Source organism: Magallana gigas, chromosome 5 (assembly GCF_963853765.1).
Source record: "Magallana gigas chromosome 5, xbMagGiga1.1, whole genome shotgun sequence".
NCBI lineage: Eukaryota > Metazoa > Mollusca > Bivalvia > Ostreida > Ostreidae > Magallana > Magallana gigas.
This window is the reverse complement of record NC_088857.1, coordinates 11,162,874-11,183,639: the sequence shown is the minus strand read 5'-3', so window position 1 is coordinate 11,183,639 and position 20,766 is coordinate 11,162,874. Positions and strand designations below refer to the sequence as shown.

General features: G+C 33.3%; 1 protein-coding gene across 2 annotated transcripts in view; it reads right to left on the bottom strand.

The window, feature by feature from the left end:
* LOC105324420 (atrial natriuretic peptide receptor 2) overlaps positions 1 to 20,766 on the bottom strand; it is a 38,551-nt gene that overhangs the window by 2,013 nt on the left and 15,772 nt on the right. The window contains exons 3-23 of one of the 2 annotated variants that reach the window (XM_066084195.1): positions 18,200 to 18,334; positions 17,776 to 18,003; positions 16,005 to 16,111; positions 15,122 to 15,229; positions 14,891 to 15,010; positions 12,137 to 12,272; positions 11,603 to 11,754; positions 11,254 to 11,380; positions 10,731 to 10,812; positions 4,283 to 4,379; positions 3,898 to 4,072; positions 3,653 to 3,738; positions 3,326 to 3,430; positions 3,120 to 3,191; positions 2,839 to 2,998; positions 2,501 to 2,647; positions 2,195 to 2,378; positions 1,645 to 1,782; positions 1,407 to 1,530; positions 1,247 to 1,315; positions 719 to 881 (exon numbers count right to left, since the gene is read on the bottom strand). In XM_066084195.1, coding sequence (XP_065940267.1) covers positions 719 to 881; positions 1,247 to 1,315; positions 1,407 to 1,530; positions 1,645 to 1,782; positions 2,195 to 2,378; positions 2,501 to 2,647; positions 2,839 to 2,998; positions 3,120 to 3,191; positions 3,326 to 3,430; positions 3,653 to 3,738; positions 3,898 to 4,072; positions 4,283 to 4,379; positions 10,731 to 10,812; positions 11,254 to 11,380; positions 11,603 to 11,754; positions 12,137 to 12,272; positions 14,891 to 15,010; positions 15,122 to 15,229; positions 16,005 to 16,111; positions 17,776 to 18,003; positions 18,200 to 18,334 — 2,715 coding nt within the window. Of the gene's footprint in view, positions 1 to 718; positions 882 to 1,246; positions 1,316 to 1,406; positions 1,531 to 1,644; positions 1,783 to 2,194; positions 2,379 to 2,500; positions 2,648 to 2,838; positions 2,999 to 3,119; positions 3,192 to 3,325; positions 3,431 to 3,652; positions 3,739 to 3,897; positions 4,073 to 4,282; positions 4,380 to 10,730; positions 10,813 to 11,253; positions 11,381 to 11,602; positions 11,755 to 12,136; positions 12,273 to 14,890; positions 15,011 to 15,121; positions 15,230 to 16,004; positions 16,112 to 17,775; positions 18,004 to 18,199; positions 18,336 to 20,766 lie in introns of those variants that run through there. The other variant, XM_034452434.2, reaches the window with a different exon arrangement.

The following is a 20,766-nucleotide window of genomic DNA, read 5'->3' as shown; positions in this document are numbered from 1 at the left end:
AGCAAAATGCAACGGATCTAAGTGTAAAAAGAGTACCTGTATAGTGTTAATGAAGAGATCTGTTTATATTGAGTATGCTCAATATGACATACTCAGATTGAATTAAACAAAATAATTTTAAAAAACCAGAAGATTAGATACGTGTAACTTAATCTCTGTATTCTGTTCATGTTTCAATTTAAGTGGAAAAAATCACTACTTAGTTCGATCCAGCAACCACAAAACCTCCGTGTTACCACTAGGCCACGCATCTAACATTTTCAGCAGATGCATTTTCAATATATATGGCTATATACATGATTGTATTAGAAAAGGCACTAATTGAAATATTTGTCTAATTTTCAGTACGAAGACCACGTTAAACCAAAATTAATTCAATGTAAACGTGTACTACAATATTTGTAGAACATAATTTTAATCGGATGTTTTTTGTTAAGAGTGGTTCAAATAGTCAAATATCCATTTTTTTTAATCGTATACTAACTTCTTTTCTATATATCCCTAACAAAACCTGAATATTTTAATGATGCCGTGTAAGATAATTAAAACTCTTCTAGCATGGAAATTCTCGTATTTGCGTTTCTTTGAATATGTTTAAACTAAATATTGCATAATATTAAAAATGTCTGATATTTGCAAAAGTCCTATAGTTGAAGCCAAATCGTATATTAAGTGCACTATACCTCTTTTCTTCTCATTAAAGACACAGATTTCTTACCTATTCTTATTTTCACTTTTGCGTTTGGCTGATGTGGGATACAGAAAGTGCCTATCGAGGCCATGATATCCATTGCGCAATCTGCTATCTCTTTGGAGTGTCGGTTTCCGTTCCGTTTTGGCAAACCACTTACCAACATGTATGCATCCCCTATTGTTTCAACCTGCAATATGATTAAAATTCAGTTTGAATTAAGACGATTAAAAGAAATAATTCTGATTTCTTTTTTGTCCCCTTTAACTTCAAAACCATCAAAAATACTTTGCACCCGTTTTAATTTTGAAATATAATCAATTTGAAATATATAGTAACATTGAATAGGATTTCGATCTGTGATTATACATAATGATTGTCTTCAATTCAAGACTGAAATAAATTTAATACGATTTAATCTGTTGCATTAATTACTGCTGCGTGCTTTTATCATGTCCACGATCTCTCTCAACGTTATAGTACGCACCAATCGATTAGGATACACAACCATCATTTTTAATTAGAAAAGAAAACTAATTTACTGTAAGCGTTTACCTTGTAAACATCGTATCTTGTGATGATATCATCGAAGAGCGTATACAAACTGTTGAGCAAGTTGACCACCTGAGAAGTAGAAGTGTTTGTTTAAGAATGATGCTTCAAAATTTTTTTTGAAAGGAAACATTTATTTACAATTTCCCGCGAGTTTGTTTACCTGTATTGGTGTACTTCCAGCACATATCGTTGTAAATCCGACAATATCGGAGAAATAAATCGTTGTTTCGTCAAAATGTTCTGCTTCAATAGGCTTTCCTTTCTTTAAATCATCCGCAACAGACCTATAAAGTAGCACAATTGTATAACAACCAATTGGGGGTTTAATTCAAGCTCCTGTTTAATAGCAAAAAAAGAGGCGTCCATTCAAAACACTTCATGTTTCATGGTGTACTCACTGTGGAAGCATCCTGTACAGCAGATTCTCGGTCTTTTTCTTCTCGGCGTCTAGCTCACTGGTCCTCTCCGCCACCAACTCCTCGAGATGATTGGCATGCTTTTCCAAAATGGCAATCATATTGTCGATCATAGTCATTCTGAAGCATTAAATAAGCACATACTTGTTTGATAAAAAACCCAACAACAATTACGACATGCCTGTATGACATGTTCAGGGAAAAAACCCCGTACTTTGATTTGTTTTGAACATAAATGTCACTGCACATTATGATTAACTCAAGCTCTTAGAGTAAACATCACTGTTTTAAAATGTCTTGAACACGTAATACTGTATGTAAAATTTGGAAGTTGTTTTAAAGGCGAGAAAACAGAACTGCATTGTTATTTTGGTACTGTTAGACTACAGCAATTCTTATAATTACGAAATATCACAAACAAATGTAATTTTAAAAAAAATAATATCCACTGCCGCCAGTAAACATTAAACCACAAGACTGTATCAAAACAAACACAACAACAAACAAAAATACAATTTTCATCAACACTTACTTTGAAGGATTAATTCTAGCCAGAGTTTTCAGTATTCTCCCGGCAGAAGGTCTAACGAACACACTTTCATTCCAGCATTCATCAATCAAGGCGTGTAACTCTGGTGTTTGCTGGACCTCCACAGAGAGCTTTGGACGGAATGTTGGGGCTCCACACACCGGGTATCGAACCTTGTCTATTAATTCTGAGACGAGAATAAATATTTTTGTTAAATGAAATACCAGTGAACAGTTTCTTCTTATTTCCCCTTTCCGCTATCGGTCCGAAAAAACCCCACCATATGACAATATTGAATAACTCCCTCACCGTGTATTCTTAGGAAAGGGTATTCTGTGTAAGGACCTGATCGAGTGAAGATCTCTTTAAGAATGATCCCCAGAGAAAAGATATCGACCTTTTGTTTGTCAATCGACTTCTCCAATCGAAGCAGTTCAGGCGCAGTCCATTGCAGTTCTGAAACAAAATTCAACAAATTGTATTTTCTATTATTTTATTGTTTTTATCGTGCAGTACAGTTCAGCAGAACATTTTTTGCCCATTTGCAATTGATAAGAAAAACGAAAAAAGTATTATAATTATAAATGCCAACAGAACGATGATGAAGTCTATTTGGAAGATACATCTAAAATACTACATGTACATACTGTCTGGGTTCTCATCCTCTTTATGACACTTGTCAGAATGACGTAGGCTTGGAACCCCAAAGTCCGCCAACTTGCACGTCCATCGGCTGTCCACCACGCAGTTAGAACTCTTCAAGTTTCCATGGTAATGAATTGAGCTCTTGTGAACAAAATCTAACCCCTTAAATAAAAAATAAAAACATTCTGAGGAAATAAACTTCAATGTATTGATCTTTTTTGTGTGATATTATTGACATAATATTTTCAACATGAATTAGGATGATTTTGTTCCCCCTAATTACCTTTGCTATATCCTGAGACAGCGCGAACATGAACATTCTATCTAGTTTGATGTTTTGATTCCAAATTACATCCTGTAAAATAAGATGCTTGGATGAAACGCAAAATACCAACAATATATAAGCAACGACGTAAACCATTCAGAATAATTCATTTGTAATATAAGTACTTCTATATATCTAATAAAATTATGATAAAGTAGCTTTACCTGTAAACTCCCTTTGTGACAGTATTCCCACAGTAGAAGGATTCGACCGGGGTCTATACATGCTCCAACGAAAGCACAACAATTTTGGTGCTTCATCTCCATGAGCTGTTAAGGTGTAAATTTGACATAGAAATATCATAGTTCAATAAATTAGATTAATTTTTTTTTGAGTTTCAAACACCATATTAAACCCGCCCCCTAAAAAACCAAAACCCAAAAAGCTGTAATCAAATTTTAAAAACCCAATACAGACCTTTTATTTTGATAATCATTCATAGGGGAAATCAATGAATGTCATACATGAGTCTACATGACTTTAAAACTCACTCTGTTAAGTTCCTCCAACACTTGCTTTGGCATGTTGGTCGAGTTGATATTGCTCCTCGTGAGGCGCTTTACCGACACAAGGCTTCCTTCAATGAAGAAATTTAGTCTTAATTAAGTCTTGTCAAAATATATTTTCATAAAATTTCAAGAAACCCAATGGAGATGAATTATTTTGACTATGAAAATAATTTTCAGAACAGACAATGATTTTACAATCCGTAATAATTTGGTACATGTATTCTAACCTCTTATGTGAGCCACAGAGCCGAATATGGCCCCCTGTTCCGGTTTACTGAGGAATGCCGGGGAGTGATCAGGCGAGGTCTGAATGGCGTTCCGTAGTGGGCTCTCCGTTCTACTTGGACGAGATTTTCTTTTATTGCCGCTTCCTTTTCTTCTGGCAAGGTTTTTAAAACTTGACTGTAAAATATATAAAAAGATTGTAAACCATTGTTATTTATAACATTTTGCATCATTTTAAAACTACTTAAACCCAAAGTTTTGAATCGATTAGCTTATTTTCGACCGTAAAGACTGAAAGCAAATTGAACAAATTAAAACTGGCGAATTTTTCCTCCTCGTATCTGTGAAAATCAATGTACAAACGTAATCTACTTTGTGTTGTCTTACCCTTACACTTCCGGTCAGCAACGCAGTGACAAAGTCAATCTCTTCAAACCGAACTTGCCAGATCATACTTTTTAATGTTTTAATCCTTCTGTATCGCCTTCAAATAAAATAAAAAGTGTTATGCAACAGAATTTTTCTGAGAAAACACTAACAAAATGCCCAGAATAATTAGATTACTAGTATATCTTTAATTGTATAAAACATTAGTTCTGACAAGATAGAATTCCGATAAATGTATGTATTTAAATACAAGCAAAGAAACGTTTGATGACTCAGCTAACGTTTTTTTTGGTTAAAAACACTATGTTTGTTACCAATTGCAATAACAATCATTCTTTTCTCATTAATTCTTTAGATTATGATCACATATTAAAGAAAACATTGGACATGTGTGCATTGGAATCTTGATGATCAAACATACGGATTGGCTGTACCATCTTTGAAGTGTTCTGATCGTTTAAGATAATCCATGCAAAGCCAACACCAAATGTACAAATAAAACTAGATGTTGTCATTAGACAGTAATACCCGCACCAAGTGTTTGCCCCTAAATAACACTGTTTTGTACCAGTTTAATTAAAAATGAAGGCCACATGCAAGCTCCGGTAATACATTTAAAAATTATAATTTTCATAACTGAAGGATGAGATCCCTTCCCATATGATAATATGAGCAGCAGTTTATGTGCAATTTGGGGTTTAACTGTTTGCAGTGAATTTTCAGTTAATCAATAATCTTAACATTTCATGTCATAGAAAGTAATATGGTCTATATAATTATTACAAACAAAATTAAAAATTAAATTATGCCCCCTCCCCATGGAGGTTGCCGGTTTTAGATTTGCTTCTGTATGCTTACATGTACATCATCATGTGCACAGATTTAGAGAAGGGGTGGGAGTGAGGGGTCCAACCCCCCCCCCCCCCTCCCCCCCCATGAAAATACATTTATATCAATAGTAAATTAAAATTACCAAAAATACACCTTGGACCCCAATGCTCTTACAGACATGTAAACGCTCTAAACCACTGCGCTTCAATTTTATGTAACATTATTTGGGGGGTAAATATTTAATTAATATTTAATATACTTTATTGTTTGTCCCAGTAGGAAGTATACATCACAATATGCAGGTGTCCTGCACAACCTTAACGCTGTTTTTTACCTAATAAAATGGTGCAAGTGTATTTGAAGAATAGGTCATAAAAATACATGCATGTTATAAATATATATACATGTTATACTTTATTGTTTATCTCAGTAGGAAGTATACATCACAATATGCAGGTGTCCTGCACAACCTTAACGCTGTTATTTACCTAATAAAATGGTGCAAGTGGATTTGAAGAATAGGTCATAAGAATACATGCATGTTATAAATAACTAATCTTTGTCTGATGTTACGTACGCAACACAGGCCTGCAGGTCTCATTAGCGGGTACTAGTTTTACCCAGCTCTTCGATTAGATGGCCGGTTTACGTGTATACATACATGTATGCGTTTTCCATATACAGAAAACGATTAGTTAAAATCAGCTAAAGGAATTCATTTTGTGTTTTAATTGGATTATCATTATGATGTTGACTAATATTGGTAAGCATAATACATGTAGTAGCAGTAGCACAATATAATGAGATGCCAGCATACATAAGTTCTACTTTCACTGTCTATATGTGATCTCCCTTTGACAGCATACTGTATCATCATCTTTTAATAATTAAATAAGCTTTTTATCGTTATCTATCCTATCGCATTTCTAAAGTTTCTGTCATTTTAATTGCAAAAGTTATTTTTTTCATTTAAATGTCAGACTTGCACTATTGAGTTGACCATATTGACCCTGTATCAATAATTTCGTTTTAAATTTGTGTATTACAGTTAGTGAGTGTAGACACTTATCATTTTTATATGATTTATAATAGGAAGGAAGGAGTATTTCTTTCTTAATGTATTATAATGCATCAAATACAATGTAGGTCATGACCTTATGGGACTGTTCTGACCCCACGAAACAGGAAAATACAAAATATCTTGTAATGTCATTATGATGCATCATATGGTGTAAAGTACATTAATGACCCCCAGGTGTTGTCTTTAACACCCCCCCCCCCCCCCGCCTTTATGAAATAGGAAATGATGATACACTGAATATTTTGCTAACTACTGAGATCTAAGATCCTCATCCCTAAACCATATAATTTATTCTTGCTCTTTGTGTCATTGCGCGTAAAATTGTATATAGATTATGCCCCCTTGGAGACACTCTGACATTCTAGAACTAGAAATAATAAAGTATTTTATCTTATTCATATGTAGTGTTTGATCCATGTGGGTAATTCCTAGCCAAATGATGAAACGGCTTTGTTTAGGAGACTTTACAATTGCCCCAAATAGGCGAATACACATGCATATAACATTTTGTTTATAAATCTTAAAAATTGAATTAGGCAATTTCCAAAATGTTAATGTGCATCAGGAGAGAAAAAGCAATCAAGAAATGATTTAAAATTTGCTACTGTACACATGTAAGAATGTATTAAGAAGACTGAATCTTTAGAACCAGGTTAGATGGGGGGGGGTGTGAATGTGGAGTATAAACATTTATAATTTGAATCATTTATTGTTATTAATTTTTACTTGTCAATGGATACTAGTTATTGATCCCAAGGTAGAAATATGACCTCTGATCATATCTCAATAGATCATTTGTCAATTATGCAAGGTGTAATGTAATTTTTTTTAAGAATAACATTTTTTTAACAGTTTATAAAAGTTTTTAGACACCCAAATTATATTTTTGATTTTAATAGATCATTCGACAATTAAGGGGGGGGGGCAGTTTATATTTGAATTTGTTTGGGGGTGGGGGTTCCAAGTCATATATTTGACAATTTTTTAATGTAATTTAAAATAAGACTAAGCCATACTACAGTCATGAACATGTATAGTATAGAACAAAAAACAATCTAATAAATGTAAATATACATAGGAAGTATAACAAAACATAGATGATTGATCTATATCATGGTTCTTAAATTGAATCATATATCATGTACATATTATATTATTGTTTCTTTGTTCAAGACATTTCAGATGGTATGTAGGTCATGATCACAAGTGCTCTTCCTGAAATTAACAGATATCATAAAAACCATTGAGATCCCCACCTTAATCCAAAGATATTTTTCCTCCTTAGGTCATGTCGCATCAGATCATTATGGCATGTAAGTCATGACCCTAAGGGGTCATCCTGACCCCCTTAGAATCAGAAATTGTCAATTATCTTTAAATTATTGATGTTTGATGATCCAATCTCTATTTAATCTTTATTATTAAGTTTCCCGAATGAAATTTGGAGACTTATTGATTTTGTACGGTTCTTAATACATGTATTATTATTCTTCGTCTTCTTCTTTCCCGCTTTGAACTTGTTTCTCAGAGATGGCTGAACAGAATTGTACAAAACTCTAGGATACGATAGACCTGCATATCTAGTTGTGCACCCTGGTTTGATTGTTCTCATTTTGGGTTAGACAACCACTTTTTTTTGGGGGGGGGGGTGTCAAAAGGGGAAGGGATCTAACATTGAACCTTGTAGGAATATTCGTAGACTCTATTGTAAATGGTAACTTGAAAACGGACAAAGATTATAATAAAGGGTTTTCATAATCATATATTGACTGTTACTGGCAATGTATAGGGGTTATTAGATCTGACCCCTGGGGGTCTTCCCCACCCCCCAGGAATTTGAAATTACCATATATCTCAGAAACTGTTATAATCATGACCCCTAAACCATATATATTCATGTTTCTGATGTTAAGGGGCATCAAATGTTATGTAGGTCATGGGCCCTCTGGGTGGTCCTGACCCCCTCAAACAGCAAGTCCCTTAATATCTTCAAAACAGTTGAGATCCCCACCCTTAAACCATATATATTCTTGTTTCTTGTGTCAAGGGGCATCAAACGGTATGTAGGTCATGGGCCCCGGGGGTGGTCATGACCCCCCTCGAACAGGAAGTGCACGAATATCTCGAAAACGGTTGAGATCCCCCCCTTAACCATATATATCCTTGATCCTTAAAGGGCATCAAAAGGTATGTAGGTAATGGGCCGGCCTCAGGGTTAAATTTAATTTTTTTTTAAAACTGTAATGCACATCTATGGAACAGTTCCTATCATATCCCAAGATATGATGTGTCTATCCATTAAATCATAAAAGGAGTTCTAGGATCTATGCTTTTTTGAAGTGATAAACGTCAATTTTCTGCTACTTTTTGACTCCCTGGATGAAATTTAACTTTTTAAAATCTTATTGCCCAAATTATATCCTAAGAGATGACGTAGCTACTCCAAAAGTTGTAAGAGGAGTTCTGGGAACCATACTTTTTTTTGCCAAAAAACGTTTTTTGTTGCCCACTGATCCCCTTAATAAAAAAAAAAATTCTGGAACCTGATCACACTTCAATATGACACCCCCAATCATATTCTAGAAGATCATTTGGCTAGTGCCCCCAAAAAATGACGTTTTTGAAACCAGTTTTTTTTTGTAAAAAAAACACGTCATTTTTCAGCCATTAAATGACCCTTAGGACAAAATTGAAAATTCCGAAACCTTATTGCGCATCTATAGGATACCCTAAAACATATTCCAAGAGATGATTTGTCTACTGTTGAAAATGTAGGAGGAGTTCGAGGAAGAAGGTTTTTTGTGAAAAAATGTCATTTTTTACCAATTATTTGACCCCCAGGACTAACAGAGAATTTTTAAAACCTTTTTACAAAACAACTTGATACCCCAAATTAAACTCCAAGAGTTGAGTTTGCTGGTTTATAAGATGTAAGAGCAGTTTGAGAAAGTAAAACGTGACAGACGGACGGACGGGACAGGGTAACAACAATATACCCGAATTTTCTTTAGAAAGTGCGGGTATAATCAAAGTACTGAAGTACTGAAAGCCGGGCTCCTTTGATGTGTCTTTATGCATATTGTGTTTAAAAGACTGAAAATATATATCTCTCTCTCTCTCTCTCTCTCTCTCTCATGCTTTTAATGGCGGCAAAGCGTCAGAGAGCGATTAAATTTTATATGCTGCTATAAAAAATATGTCTGTTTAGTAGAAAAAAGTTCAACCGTTGCTGCCTTGAATTTTGAAACAAGCGTTATATATTCAATCCTCATTTCTTCAACGCGCAGCAAAGTAGTTCATGGAAATTCATGCGCATTATATGTATCCAAAATACATAGTCTTGTTTATAAAACACGTTGTTAAAGGGACTTGGACACGATTTAAGATCAAAAATTTTATTTTATTTTTTATGTATAAAATGGTTTACTAGTGCATTTTAAATGATGGACCAAAATATTGAATGTTTAAGTCAAGTTACAAGCGATCGAGATACAGAGGTCAGAATTGGTTGTTAAGTAAACAAAGCTCGAGTCTTATAGTTGTTTGCAAAAAAAATGTAATGTAGAGAATTACCATTTCAAATGACATGTAAAAACAATTTAAACTAATTCAGTATCTTCATTGATACTATTATCAACAAAAGAAAGATACATTTGATTGAATCTTGCACCGATACAACACATATGTAAAAATGACAATATTCGAGCTTTGTTTACAAAACAAAGAATTATGAACTCCGTATCTTGCTTATAACTTGATATTTGACTTTCAAATTTTGACATAGCACTATAAACTTCTATATTTATAAGTTTAAAACATTGAAAATGGAAAAATAAAATTTGAAAATTTTAAGTCAAATCGTGTCCAAGTCCCTTTAATAAGAAAGCTAAAAAAAATAGACAATTCTCTCGATATTAAAAAAAATAGAAACAAAATGCCAACACTTTTGACAAAACGTGGCTCTTTGTGTAACTCTTTTGTATAGCGGAAACTTTTACTTTGACGATATTTGTTTTTTTGTTTACTTTTGAAGTTGTGCTATTTATAGTAACACTGGCGATTTTCCTGCCTAAAGCCAGGACTCTGCTTTCAGCAGAGCCCGGCTAAAAACATAAATGGGCGATGTAATAGATATTTTCCGTAATTATTACTAATGGGTTAAAGTTGAGAGACAATTTGTCCTTACTTTAGGTTGCAATATAGAATCGTAGCCAGACTACGACAAATTAGAGCAATCAATTATCCATAAAAAAGTAAGTAAAATTACGGTAGTAATTATTATTGTTGAACAAAACATTACACAAAAGGATCAAAAGCAAATTTTCCATATATGTTAAGGCCACAACTTCTTAAAAGTCTAAGACAAGCTCGTGTAAGTCGGTTGAGTTTGTCCTCTCAATTTAGCTTCAGTTTCGTTCGATCATGAAATAATCCACCCAATGCCATCACCAAAAGTACAAAAAGACACCAAATAACATATCAAATAGTATGTATTATAGGTACTGGAGTTAGAGATGACATGCAATTAGTCCTTACTTTAGGATGCAATATAGAATGGTAGCCACAACAACGACAAACACAACTCCACCAGCAGAGAAGACGTAGATAAATGTCCTGTCTGAAACAAATAAACAACCATTAACACAACAAAATTTGATCAACTTTACCCAAAATTACATTAATGTATTTCATTGATATATAGATATTCCAATGTGCAAAACATCTATCACCTCTGGTTTATGTACCAAATGAGTACTCCTATGATATTAATTCATCTTCCATGAAAACAGATTGAGACGTTTGCTTAACGATGGATCACTATCAAATTTAGTAACACTGACGAAATTCCCAGGTATTCCCAGCGTCAATAACCTCCATGACTGGCGGAGAAGATGGCCGTAGGCACCCCGTTATCAACGACTTATCAATACTCTGTCGCACAACTCCGTCAATAAGTGCACACAGACGATAAACCTCATGTTTAATCTGTTCTAACTATTCATTTACACAACTGAAGCTGATATTTGTTTTTCGATACAAATAGAAGTGTAATGCCTACCTGGCTGTTCGTTTCGTTCTGGGCACTTCTTTCCATCGAAGCCACAGATTGGTTCGTCTGGAGGAGCGTATTTGATGCCCACTTTACCGTTTGGCCAGCGACTGAGAGTTTCCTCAGTTTTATTGTTCTTTTCATTCAAAATAAAAATATTGTCAAATTGTCATATAAGTCTAGAGCTAAAAAGATCTGATAAAATAAAATGTTAAAAATATTGTTAACTCTTATCCCAAAATGATTATTTAAAGTGCATCAAATAAAGTATAAAATGAAAATTAATATTTAGAAAAACTTTGAAACCGATAAACCTGCAGTATTACGGAGAAAATTGAAAGTAGGGAGTGGTACTTACTTCAAATTGGACTTCCATCAGTTTATTTTGATATCTGATGGTTAGAATTCTCTCAAATGTGCCGTTTTCAGTCATGTCTAAGACTTGAAAGTTTAGATTTCTGTCTGCAAAGTTATCCAAGCTCACTTTTCCTGTTAATCCATCAACATCCTCTGTAAAGAAATTTTTGTCATGAAAGCCTTTTGGACATATGCGAGAAGTCTTAACTTATGTAGATCTAGATGGCAGAATTCTAGAATTCTTTTCGGACGTATGCTAGAATTTCTTGACACGTGCCTTGTGAGGAAAAATCAAATACTTCACTGTATATTCGGGAACCTTTTATTTTCATTTATCTATTATTTCGTTTTTTTTGCGATGCTTTTAGTATGGAAGAAAAAAGGACGTGTAACTTATTGTGTTCCATAAAAAATGGAGATCGCAAAAAGCATCTGGCACATACATAGTAATACATAAAATATTACACATTGATTTTTACTTTGTAAACTTTGCAACACTCGATAATTCAAACACTTAAATTTTACGATAAATTACCTTCGGCTGTAAGTTTCGTAGCTTTCAAGAACATGTACTCTCCGTCATGGGGATTTTTATTTTCTTTCAATATCTTATCTGCAAGAATTGCCCAAACCAGTGTAGCATCATAGAGGTACGGTGCATAGGCATCCGGCTAAAAAATGATATGAAATTAGTGGGAAGTCGTTGGCATTGGAACGGCAAATAGCATTAAATTAAAAAAAAAATTGTATGTAACTTTACCCACTGATGGTTGTTGCTAACCGATTAATCGTTCTTAACGATTGTAACCAGTTACAGTTAAGGCCAAAAGGCGAGTAGGTGTAAATTATAATTATTATTAATCAACATTTCACTTCCAGATCATTAATCATTATTAAATGATAATAAAATAGCTGCAGGTCTGCAGCTCCCAGTCTGAAAAAAAAATCGGATGGACGACCTGGGAGCCACAGTGCCACCCATTGAAACAAGAGGCCCATGGGCCACATTGCTCACCTGAGCAACAATAGACATTATCAACTCAGCTTTACGGAGTAATATACCAAAAAATATGGACAATGTAGTCTAACGGATCCTGTATTTTAAAAAAAATCAATTTTTCCCTGAATATTCTGTTTATCTTTGACCCCATGTGTCACAGCATAGTCATTTCACATATTGAGCATTACAGTTCTCAAGAAAATCTAAATCAAATATAAACCGACATCAAAATTCTGAAGTACAAGAATTGTCCAGAGGCCAAAGTTTAAACAATTTTGAAGGGTCAAAAATATGTCAAGTAAAACCATATATTATGACATTTGAGGTTTGGTGAATTTAAAATGTTTTCCTTTGTAAAATTGGAACCCCCCCCCCCCCAATGTAGCCAGCCCCATCCTACTCCTGCTAAATATGATTTTAATAAATTTAAATCTACACTATCTAAGGTTGCTTTTACTAATGTTGCACCTTTTCCATGATTTTTTTTCTTAAAACAGATTTTACTCAATATATTCCATTGAAAATATCTAACCGATCCCCATTGTGCCCCTTCTCTACCCTTATCTGATGATACTTCACACAAGTTACAGCTTTTCTGGCCAAATGGTTTTTGGGTAGAAAATTTTCAAAGAATAACTCAATATATTTCTATGTAAAACTTCGACCCCAGTTCTGGCCCCACCTTAACCTCGGGGACCATGATTTTAATAAATTTGAATTGACACTATCTGAGGATGGTTCTACACTAGTTTCAGCTTTTCTGTCTTATTATTAGTTTTTGAGAAGTTAATTTTAAAAGGGTGACTCTATACTCCTTTGTAAAAATGTAGACCCCCAATTTAGACCCCCCCATTTGTGGCCCCATCTTACCCCCGGGGACCATAATTTGATTAAACTTGAATCAACACTTTCTAGGGATGCTTCCACACAAAACTCAGCTTTTCTGGCCGAATGGTTTTTGAAAAGTTAATTTTAAAAGTTTAACTCTATATACTCCTATGTGAAAATTTAGACCCCCCCCCCCATTGTGGCCCCATCTTACCCCGAGGACCATGATTTTAAGAAACTTGAATCTACACTAACTGAGGATGCTTCCACACAAGTTTCAGCTATTCTGACAAAATGGTTTTTTAGAAGAAGATTTTTTAAGATTAACTCTATATACTCCTACATGTATGTAAAACTTCGACCCCCCATTGTGGCCCCACCTTACCCCCCGGGGACCATGATTTGAACAAACTTAAATCTACATTATCTGAACATGCTTCCACACAAGTTTCAGCTTTTCTGGCCTAATGGTTTTTCAGAAGATATTTAAAGATAAATTCTATATACTCCTACATGTATGTAAATCTTCGACCCCATTGTGGGCCAACCTTACCCCCGGGGACCATGATTTGAATAAACCTTAATCTACATTATCTGTGGATGCTTCCACATAAGTTTCAGCTTTTTCGGCCAAATGGGTTTTAAAAAGAAGATTTTAAAAAAAATATCACCAAAATTTCAATAAATCCTAATTATTTCCCCTTAAAATAGGACGTGTCCCTTTATTTTAACAAACTTGAATTCCGTTTACCCAATGATGCTTTGTGCCAAGTTTAGTAAAAATTGGTCAAGTGGTTCAGGAGAAGAAGTTGAAAATGTAAAAAGTTTACAGACAGACAGATGTACAGACAGACGGACGGACGGACTGACGCCGGACAAAAAGTGATAAGAAAAAGCTCACTTGAGCTTTCAGCTCAAAAATGAGCTAAACTAAAAATTTTGTATTTATTGGGCACAAAAACATGGCGCTAATTTTGGATTAATTCACTTTATTTATTAGCTAATTCTGTGCCATTGATTAAATTCTTCATGTAATTTACTACTGATATCGTCTCTTTACTTGCCTCTGGTAGTCTTTTAAACACATACAGCCCCATAAAGTGAACTGTGAAGTGGTGCAGTTTGTTTACATGTGTAAAAGGCGACCCTCGATTTTGACGTGAATATTTAATATACTTATGCTTATCCCGGAGAAATTCGAGATAAATCTTCTGATAAAAGCATGAACACAATATCACTTTTGCGCAATGTAGTTTGAATAGTTCTGTTTTAGCCAGTAAAAAGTACTAATTTGTAAAAAAAAAAAAATAATAAAATAAAGATCACAAATTTGTGTTTTTTTTATATGATTTATGATTAACATTTATTCGGCCAGAAGAAATTGGGATTAACCGATTTGCAATTCTGCAACTTGTTGCCATCACTAATTTAAACTACACAAAATTAATGTGTTTTACTCACTGTTGTGTAGTTTCCTGGCGGTTCTGGTAAATTCCAGTTTGGATCTTTCTTTGAACTAAATTTTCCTGCATATTCTTTGAATAAAACCCAATGTTTTTTTTCTAAGGGTTTCATCATGACCTAAAATATGCGGCATACTTTTTTAACATCCATTAAACTACGAAACTAAATCAATTTAAATTTTAAATTATACTGTCTTTGTTAGAATTAAAGCATTAATAAATGGCTTACATGAAAAACTGGTTCGAATGCATCCTTCGCTATACTATCGTATGAATCATTTTTTCTCCATACCAAATCGGAAAACACATCTGTCTTCATTCTGTCGTATGTGTAAAGCTAGAAATAATAATGTTGAGTTAGAATAATATTAAAAAAAACCAATAATTAAGAACTCGAAGGTCTTTACAGTTCTATAAACCATGATTTCTTTAAAACTTAAATAATATTCCATTACCTAAGAAACATAATTAGAATAATTAGAATCAGCAAAAACCAATGCATACAAATGTGTGAGTCATCTTCATAGAAAATAAAGGAATTACAATTGTACAAATAGAGAGCTATTTGCTTGCATGTTTACATAAGCAAATGTTACGTACGAAAACAACGTTTAACTTACAAACACTTTTTTTTATATAGGTAAACAGATTGATAAAGGTGATGTTTGAATCAATTGTACAATTGTAACAGTTTTAACATAAAGAATAATTCACTGGACTAGTATGATTATTTAAAAAAAATAAAATACATTCAAATAAATCGAGTTTACTTGTGTGTCTTTCTTATTTGACAAACTAAATATGTATACATTTTTGAATTATGCAATATTTTCATTATGGTTAATGTTTATTGCCTTTATCATAGATATTATGTTTTTATATACTGTACATGTATAATATTGAATTATTTCAAAATTACATTTAACTAAAGTTCATCAAAATAAACTTATTTTCAGGAGAACTAACCTTTCATATTACATGCTTACCTTTTACAAAATATTTAAAATTAAACAAGACTAACTGTGATTAGTTTTTTTAATTTCAAAACTACAACATATATGTAATATTGTTGAATTGAATTTTGATTGCGAAATAAGAAGTAAAAATCTTACATCTCCATGGATACAGATAAAAGCGTATTCTCCATTGCTCATTCCAAGTCTATGGGCTACCAGCATATATTTCCGCATATCCAACCAAGGTAGAGCCATAACAACAACTGTAGGAAAAACACAAGGTGTTGAAAAATAATACTCAAAACTACTAACATTGACATTGAAATATTGCAAATGAACTTCCTTGAATATCCATGACAATAGATTTGCACGAACACGTAAGGTATTCGACGCCAGAATGGAAATCCTTGTCGTTCAAGGAATAAAGAAATAGGAACAACCATATGACAGAACAAGTGGAAATATTGTGGGAAAAAGAAGTATTGAGCAGCTGTTCAGCTCCTCTGTTGCAGATCCTTACAAAAAACTGATTTACTACACATGTTAAGTGTTGTCTTCGTGGATGTGACAAACACTGTAAACTTATGGGTGAGCAGTTTATTCTCAACTCCGACGATCAGGGAAAATTCATTCAGTTCGTGGGAAGACAAAGCAAAACCTACCAGGGAGGACTACGACAGGTGGAGCAGAGCAATGAGAACATCAAACATTGCTATACGTCAGGAAAAACTTTCATACCAATAACTTTTATTAAAAGTTTAAATATATATTGTACATTTGTATGCGTACGCGGATACACAGATTTTTACCGGGGAGGTGGGGGTCCGAGAGATATTCATTTCCATAAACCCCCTTCCCCACTAAATCACTAGGTCCGCGCAAAGTTTGTGTAAATTTTATGATTTCTCGATAATCTTTTCCCATTATCTAAGGTCATGGTAATATCCTAATATGATTTATAATGTTTAATTACAGGTGAAAGTAGCCTATATACTATTTTCGACCTAAAAGCATAGGGCAACACTGGAATCTTTTACCGACGACCTATGCCCGGTCCTGAGATAAAATATGATACCCAAGCACTTGGAATTAACAAATTTAAGTCTATGACGAAGAAAATGTATTCAGCTGGAGGCTTAAAGGACAACTTCACAAATCACTCGGGGAAAAGAACATGCGCAACACAGATGTATTTATCTGGACGAACAAGAAATAATGTCGCGTACATACAAGAAAAATACAAGAAAAAGTGAGCTCTGTCCTAGGTCCACCAGCTATTGAAAAAGTTAAACCAGAGTCACCGCCTTCCACAACTACCGATACTAATGCTGAGAATGTGTCTCTTATGGCAGTGAGTGTTGATGTTGAAAAGCCGATATGTTTTGAACCCCAACAAAGTCAAAATGCTTTAAAAGAAATAACCAAAAAATTTTTAACATGTTTCAAAAATTGCCAAATTGATTTGTGTATTTGTTAAATTTCTGTCTTATCTTAGCACATAAAATTTAATGCTTGGTATTGTTATTTTCAATGCACATAATGCTGCTGGAACTTTGCTGAGCATACATAAATTCTATTTTTTTAAATGTCACTGTGAAAGTTATTGTACAGTATTGTGGAAGTTTTTGTACAGTACTATGAAAGTTATTGTACGGTACTATGGAAATTACTGTACAGTATTGTGGAAGTTATTGTACATTATTGTGGAAGTTATTGTATGGTTTAGCCCGCTTACTAGAAGTAATTGTATGTTGGAAGTATGCCAAAGGTCCTCTGTCTGATTGAACGAATTGGCAACATCAAAGAAACAAGTACCGCACCATGACACAATTACAACTAAACATTTACCACTTGCAAAGAAATCAAAGTTACTTATCATAGAGCTAAAATTGGAAGAAAAAAACGTACTAAAACACTTAGAACTTACTTCGCGAGTACTTTTGAATTTGACGGAAGATTTCCTCTATTTGTTCATCGTCCATGTCGTTGGACACTTTGAAAGTGTTGACAATGCTGTACCAATCCATATCTTTGTTTCCGTAGGTTTTATATTCACCTAAAGCTTCTGACACTGCCCTGTAGGGATCTCTAATGTCATGAACAACAGAAAACTGCGACCATTTAAAAAGAGACTGCAAATGGAACAGCACATTGGCTAAAAAAAGAATGACCAAATAAATAAACATTTTTTTATGATTTAATGTTTAAATCTATTTTTCAAAAAGGTTTAAGGTGCATGAAAAGTTATCATGAAACACATTTCTAAAAAGAATTTTAGAAACCCAAAACTTCAGCCCATGAAACGTTTACTGTAAAAGTGTTTATCAAAATAATTGAAGCGTAACACTCACGAAATCGATTCAAAGGTCCTAAAAACCGCACTAAAGTTGAGTACATTGTCTTGTCTTGAAAAGCTAAATCTTGAGACACCCATCCAAACACTGGAGTGTTCCAATGCGACGCCAGAAGAGCAACTCCATCCATCCCTAAAATAGATATATCACAAAATGTCATGGTCATTTTTCCAAAATTTGCCTCATTTGAAAATTTGACAAGTAACGGTATATATTTCAACTTTTTGTGCAGAGCCAATCTATATAATATATTAAATTTACGTTTGCAAATATTCTTCCTTTCATATTTACATTTGCAAGGTTGCTTCCTTATATAAACCTAAAGGAAAGCGAAAACGTTTAATTCCGTAAACACTTTTTATGACGTCACACAAGGATAACCGCACGCGCCTTTTGTTTGACGGTTGCAATATTGTAAACGTTAAAGCATCGTTATATTGATTATTCTGAACGATTTGCCATTCTCAAACGTAAATATAAGTAATAAACAGCACGATTTGCCATTCTCAAACGTAAATATAAGTAATAAACAGCAATGTTAAAAAGTCTGAACTTGGTGGGTAAGTGATCTAATATTCTGGATTTGATTACAGGATTTGATCAGGTGACCAACCAAGTTCATATCCAGGTAAACTTTTTTAATTGCTGTTATTTCTTAAATGAACGTACAGAATAGCAAAAACGTTCGGTTCTGTGTGAACATATTAGTAACATCACAATGATAACACGCTTCTCGTTAGAAAGTTGCATTATTGTACATGTAAGCATTGATCACGGTTATGTTAACAATTCGGAACAAGTTGCCTTTCTCAAACGTAAATATAAGTAAATAACAGCAATTTAAAAACGTTCGACGGATATGAACTTGGTTGCTGCGTGATCAAATCTTCTGAGAAGCCCTTCGTGCTTCACAGGGATTGATCACGTGACCAACAAAGTTCAGATCCCAATGAACTTTTTAACTTGTTGTTTCTTCCTTAAAAGACTTACGCTGAACAGAGCTGAAGATTTCAAATTACAACTATTTGCAATAAACGTATAAGAAACAAATAGCAATTCTCTTGAATAAATCTTGATTGGTCACGTAATTAAATCTTTTAAAATCTTAAAGGCTTATATCAAGATTTGATCACAAATCAACAAATTTCATATCCCCGTGTAATTTTTAAGTTATTCAAATGGCTTCTCAAAACATCGTCGTTGTCTGTATTGCATCTGTAAAATATGCAAGGAAAGCCCTAATTCATCAACAATGTATGCAATCAAATTGAATTCAATTCATTTTTAAATTTCCACCTACTGATTATTTTCTCCCCACTCTCTACGGAATCTTGATGGTCAACAAATTAACCATAAGATCTACCATAAAAACTTTCAGATATTTTTTCTAAAGAAAAATCCATACATTTTACATTTGAATTTGGGTTTTTTCCTGTATTTCTATACAGAAATCTTTTTCTAAAGGAGATTAATACAGTCTAAAAATTGCCACGAGCATCGAGCCCTCATGAAAAATCCGATTTTTTGATACTTGAAATTCCGAATCACATTGACGCGGTCTATTTGGTTTTATTTCTGCAGTGCTTGTAACGTTCGTACCTCCAACTACCCAGAGAACGTAATTTATTGCTAAAATCGATATAAATGAATTGTTAGCAACATTATCTGGCTTATACATACTCAAGAAAATAACAATCAAATGCATAACAACTACGAATAGGTTTGATAAAAGTACCATGGAAAAGAATAAAACTTTTATATCTTCAAAATTAAATTCTCGACATCTGCCACTGCACGAAAAGTCGCGTTTAATATAATTTTATAGATTCGTTTACCAAATTATATTTCTTGTTTTTAATATAATTTGTGTATAACGTTATATTATATGCAAAATATAATGTCATTTACTTGATTGGATTTTATAATAAAGTATAATTAGATTTAATGCGATATACAACAAGAATAATGTAGTTTAATAGAAAAAATTATACGTTTCGTTTAAGAAAATTGACATTCATACGTAAATACATTTATACATAAAGTTTAATAATGTTTCTGGTATTCAGGAAATATATATGATAATTGATGTGTCAATAATATGTTATTTTATACAAAATAAAATGTTGTTTACGTACTCATTATTGCAAATACACAAAATCGTCTATATGTATCAAACTAGCTGATCATTATGTTCTGATTTAATCATGGGAGGGGTTCGAGACGGTAAACACAAAACATCCTAATGATTATTTTTTCAGACACGTATAAGTAGATTAGATACAATATACAAAAAAGAATAATAAAGTTTAATAGAAAAAATATATAACTATGATAATTTTAGTTTGATCTTTATATGTAAATTTGCTTATACTTGAAGTTTAACTAAGTTTGATTTGCATTAAATATACGTGATAATTAATGTGCCATTAATACATCTTTCATTTAGAATAAAATATTGTTTATACACTGATACAAACAGACAAAATATCATAAAGCATCCAATATTATTATATGCTGCAGCTCTGAACTTACATGTACGTGGAAGGGGTTTGGGACGAAAAAAA